This window comes from Lathyrus oleraceus, chromosome 3 (genome assembly GCF_024323335.1).
Source record: "Lathyrus oleraceus cultivar Zhongwan6 chromosome 3, CAAS_Psat_ZW6_1.0, whole genome shotgun sequence".
Taxonomy (NCBI): domain Eukaryota; kingdom Viridiplantae; phylum Streptophyta; class Magnoliopsida; order Fabales; family Fabaceae; genus Lathyrus; species Lathyrus oleraceus.
The window spans coordinates 58532105-58535602 of record NC_066581.1 but is presented as its reverse complement, the minus strand read 5'-3'; the positions used below and the strand labels follow the sequence as shown (position 1 = coordinate 58535602).

The following is a 3498-nucleotide window of genomic DNA, read 5'->3' as shown; positions in this document are numbered from 1 at the left end:
TAGTGCCATTAGAAGTAACATGTAACACTTTAGTAATACCTTCCTCGAGACTTCTAATGCAATCAATCCGATGATTGATTGTGATCGTCTATTTACCAATCCATGCCATGTTTCTCGATCTCCAGCTCCACCTATGTCCTGATAAGAATAATTTGGCCTTATACCCTCTACAATAATCCTTGATGCAGTCGTTGGCATTGTTATGAACAAATAATTGCACCTCGTTTAGATGTGTTACAATCTCTCGAGCAATGAAGGCTGTGTTCTTCACTATTCAAGTTGAATTATTAATCTATGTTGCTTCAAATCTGAATGGTGTAACTCCATCTATTATAGGCAACCCACCAAATCTGAGCAAAAGATGATTACAATTTGAGCTTGTTTACAGAGAGTCTCTATAAAAGCTTCAGGGTAGACTTCACATCTATGAAATTGTAGTTGATCATAGTCGATCTGGATCCACATAATAACATTTGGTGCATATTTTTCAATATCAGCACAAAACCTAACTATTAAGGTAATGCTATATATTTACATTCAGAATGAAACATCAGCATCAGCATCCATATCAGTCACCTCTCTTACAATATTTCTGGTAGAAGGCAAACCAGCAGTTACAACATCTTCAATCCCGCATTCGTTTATCCCTCTCTTCATCTTGAAGTAACCGTCCTACAATTTAGTAGATTAAATTAACTCGTTAGCAAATACATGTCTTAAGTAGCAACTATTCAAGCTCAAAAGTAATTCAAGAAACATACATCTCCCCAATTTGTATTCCACTGATTTGCAAGAAGCTGAGCAGTGAAAAATACACTATCAGTATGCATCGAATTCTGAATAAAAGCGTGTATTTGAAAATGTTGTTGTCTAAATTCAGGAACAAGTTTATATATTGTCAACATACCCAATAGTCCTCCCCTTCGTCACTTGTTCCCCACCCAATCAGCTTTGCTGCATGACCGCCTAGTGCAGAACCTATCATGTGTTTGTAAACTCCTGATTTGTAGAGAGCAAAATCCTGTCAAGAGATCAAAGGTATGCAAAAGGATGGGAGAACGGTCTGAAATATTTTTTGTGAATTGAAAGGTCATTGAATCATTGACAACATTGTCTTTAGAGTTGACCTTAGAAAGTGCAAAAAGATTGTCAAAAGCTTTAATATACCTCATAAACAGTGAATGAAACTTCAACCGGTCCGTTCTTATAAACTTCGGCCATAATATCATGGGGGTCGGGGTTGACCCTATATGCTTTGACACTATAGTGCTTTGACTCCTCCCAAAGCTGGTTCCCATTTACACACTTTTTAACGCACTTGGGAGTTCGATATACTGGGTCACAACCAGGATGAGAACATCCAATTTGATCAAAGTATGGATCACACTAGCACATATGACAAAAGAATACCGATCATAAGAAAGAGCCTAGGATTTTAGTCCCTAAGCAATGAAGGGAAAGAGAATCGGTTACCTCTTCGGTGACAACACCATGGTTAGCTAAGTATATCCATGCAGAAAAGGGAGTACCGCCAGCACAGCCAGCCCCACAAAGAAGGCCACAGCATGCAAGAATGTCATTAACAGAGAGGGATACATTCTTCGTTTCAACATATAGAATGTTTGTGTTAGAACAAACAACTTAGCTTAAAAAAATAGATACGAAAGCCGCAAACAAAGAAAACACAATATTTGATCATAGAATTCGGCCAGTTTTGCCTACGTTTCTGACTGCAGAGTGGTTGCAGTGCCTTTCTAGAATTGAAGCCTAGGCTTACAGATTACAGCTTGTGTTTAAATACTCTCGCAAGTAAACTACGAGGCATATATCAACAGTTAGTTCCTCTTTTAAGAGGCAAGACCCTCAAGTAGGTGTGTGCATAGAGATAAAGAGGTTTACAAAGTTACACAGAAAAATGAATATTCACAATTACACACAATAAGTATGAAAAAGAAATCCTAATTGCTTCTGCAAGAAGTTTACTTACCATGTCAAAATGAATGCAAAAACGATCTGATAAAGATTCAACGGCACCAAATGCCCAACAAGAACCACAGTGACCCTGATCTTTAGTGAGGGAATCGGTTCAGCAATCCATGTTAATGTTAATAGCCAAAAAGAAGAATCAGCACCTATTGGAAAATGCAATGTTTAATCATATTAAGAAAAAAGAAAGGAGAAGAGCTAGTAAATGACCTAGAATTCTTCCAATGGTGCTACATTGGGACCAAGCTGTCCTTGCATCAAATTCCTTTGGCAAGTTTAATGATTTTGGATGAGTTACAATGGGTATACTACTCAATTCATTCCTAGGTGTTTGTTTGACTCCAAGAAGGCGCTTAAATTGTCCAACCTATATACATCAAACACAAAGCCTTGCATACTCAACACTCAATTCGTATCATGCAATGATGTAAAATTGATTCAGATTAAAAGTGAGTTGATCAGTAAGTTTCATATATTTAAACTCAAAAACTACAAATTATAACTTCAAGTAGAATCAATTCTAGAAATCAAAATCAGTATACTATTCGAGAGCAACCAAATATATCAGAATCAATTCTACACATCCAGAATCAATTATGAGTGCTCCGTGAAACCAGATACACAATGTGCAAATGAAATGCAGTTTGAAGGGTAATTAATAAGTAAAAACTTAAACATCAATTAATTAAAGAGTATTATATCTGAGGGAAGTTGAAGTGTAACCGTAAAATTGAAGAAACGAGGATTAATAGCAGCCTCCCAACCTGCCCCTGGATTGTTGCTAATCTGGTTAGCAATAGACTCCTGCATGATGACTAATAACTTTAGCAACATGAGATGAACCGTATATTGAAATTGAAACAAAGAGATTTAATTACACCTGAAGGATGTGAGAATTAAGGTTGAGTTGAGGAAGTTGATATGTTTCTTCTGATTCAGCTATCTGTCAACAAAGTTGCAGTAAGTTCAAAATAGCAATTTAAGTAGAAATCAAAGTTAGAGTAGAAAAAGGTACCCATAGATAAGGCGTGGAGAAGGCTAAAAATAATGTAGCCAGGGGTAGAATTGTTGGAGTCATTTTGATGATAGAATGAAAAGGAAACTGATTAATCAATTTATTAGTTATCATTTTTTGGGTCCTAAGATGGAGTAATTATCTTGGCATATCGGTTGTATAAACGTGCACTGCACATATGGTGTGATAAATAAATTAAGTTAATCGTTATTATTATTGTTGTTATATGACATAAGTTTAACAATATGTCATTATAACAAATAACAATCATTTACTCTCTTATCTATAACTCATTGATCATATACACTGTTATCATGTATTGTTTTTTAAAGTAGTAACAACATTTATTATTTTTATTATTATTATTATTACTATTATTATTAATAATAATAATAATAATAATAAAAGGACTAGTGTATAGTTTTGAACATTTGAATGATTAATATAACGTTTATAGAATAGTATAATAACTATTGCATAGTTATTAACATTAATTT

At 34.7% G+C, this 3498-nt stretch overlaps 1 protein-coding gene across 1 annotated transcript; it reads right to left on the bottom strand.

Moving 5' to 3' along the window:
* Positions 1-309: 309 nt before the first annotated feature.
* LOC127132518 (cathepsin B-like protease 2) lies at positions 310-3191 on the bottom strand. The gene is made up of 10 exons (XM_051061479.1): positions 3002-3191; positions 2867-2929; positions 2710-2790; positions 2197-2353; positions 1988-2067; positions 1474-1599; positions 1168-1386; positions 908-1021; positions 762-797; positions 310-672 (listed from the first exon to the last, which is right to left on the bottom strand). Exons 1-10 carry the CDS (start codon positions 3113-3115, stop codon positions 538-540), a joined length of 1125 nt encoding a protein of 374 aa, XP_050917436.1. The 5' UTR covers positions 3116-3191; the 3' UTR covers positions 310-537.
* Between the last annotated feature and the right edge of the window lie 307 nt (positions 3192-3498).

Excerpts from the sequence above, each read along its gene's own strand:
- LOC127132518 (XM_051061479.1), bottom strand. The coding sequence starts at position 3,115 with ATGATAACTAATAAATTGATTAATCAGTTTCCTTTTCATTCTATCATC. Across the intron at positions 1,387-1,473 it reads ATGGTGTTGTCACCGAAGAG|TGTGATCCATACTTTGATCA; the intron begins GTAACCGATTCT and ends CATATGTGCTAG. Across the intron at positions 1,022-1,167 it reads TTTCATTCACTGTTTATGAG|GATTTTGCTCTCTACAAATC; the intron begins GTATATTAAAGC and ends ATCTCTTGACAG.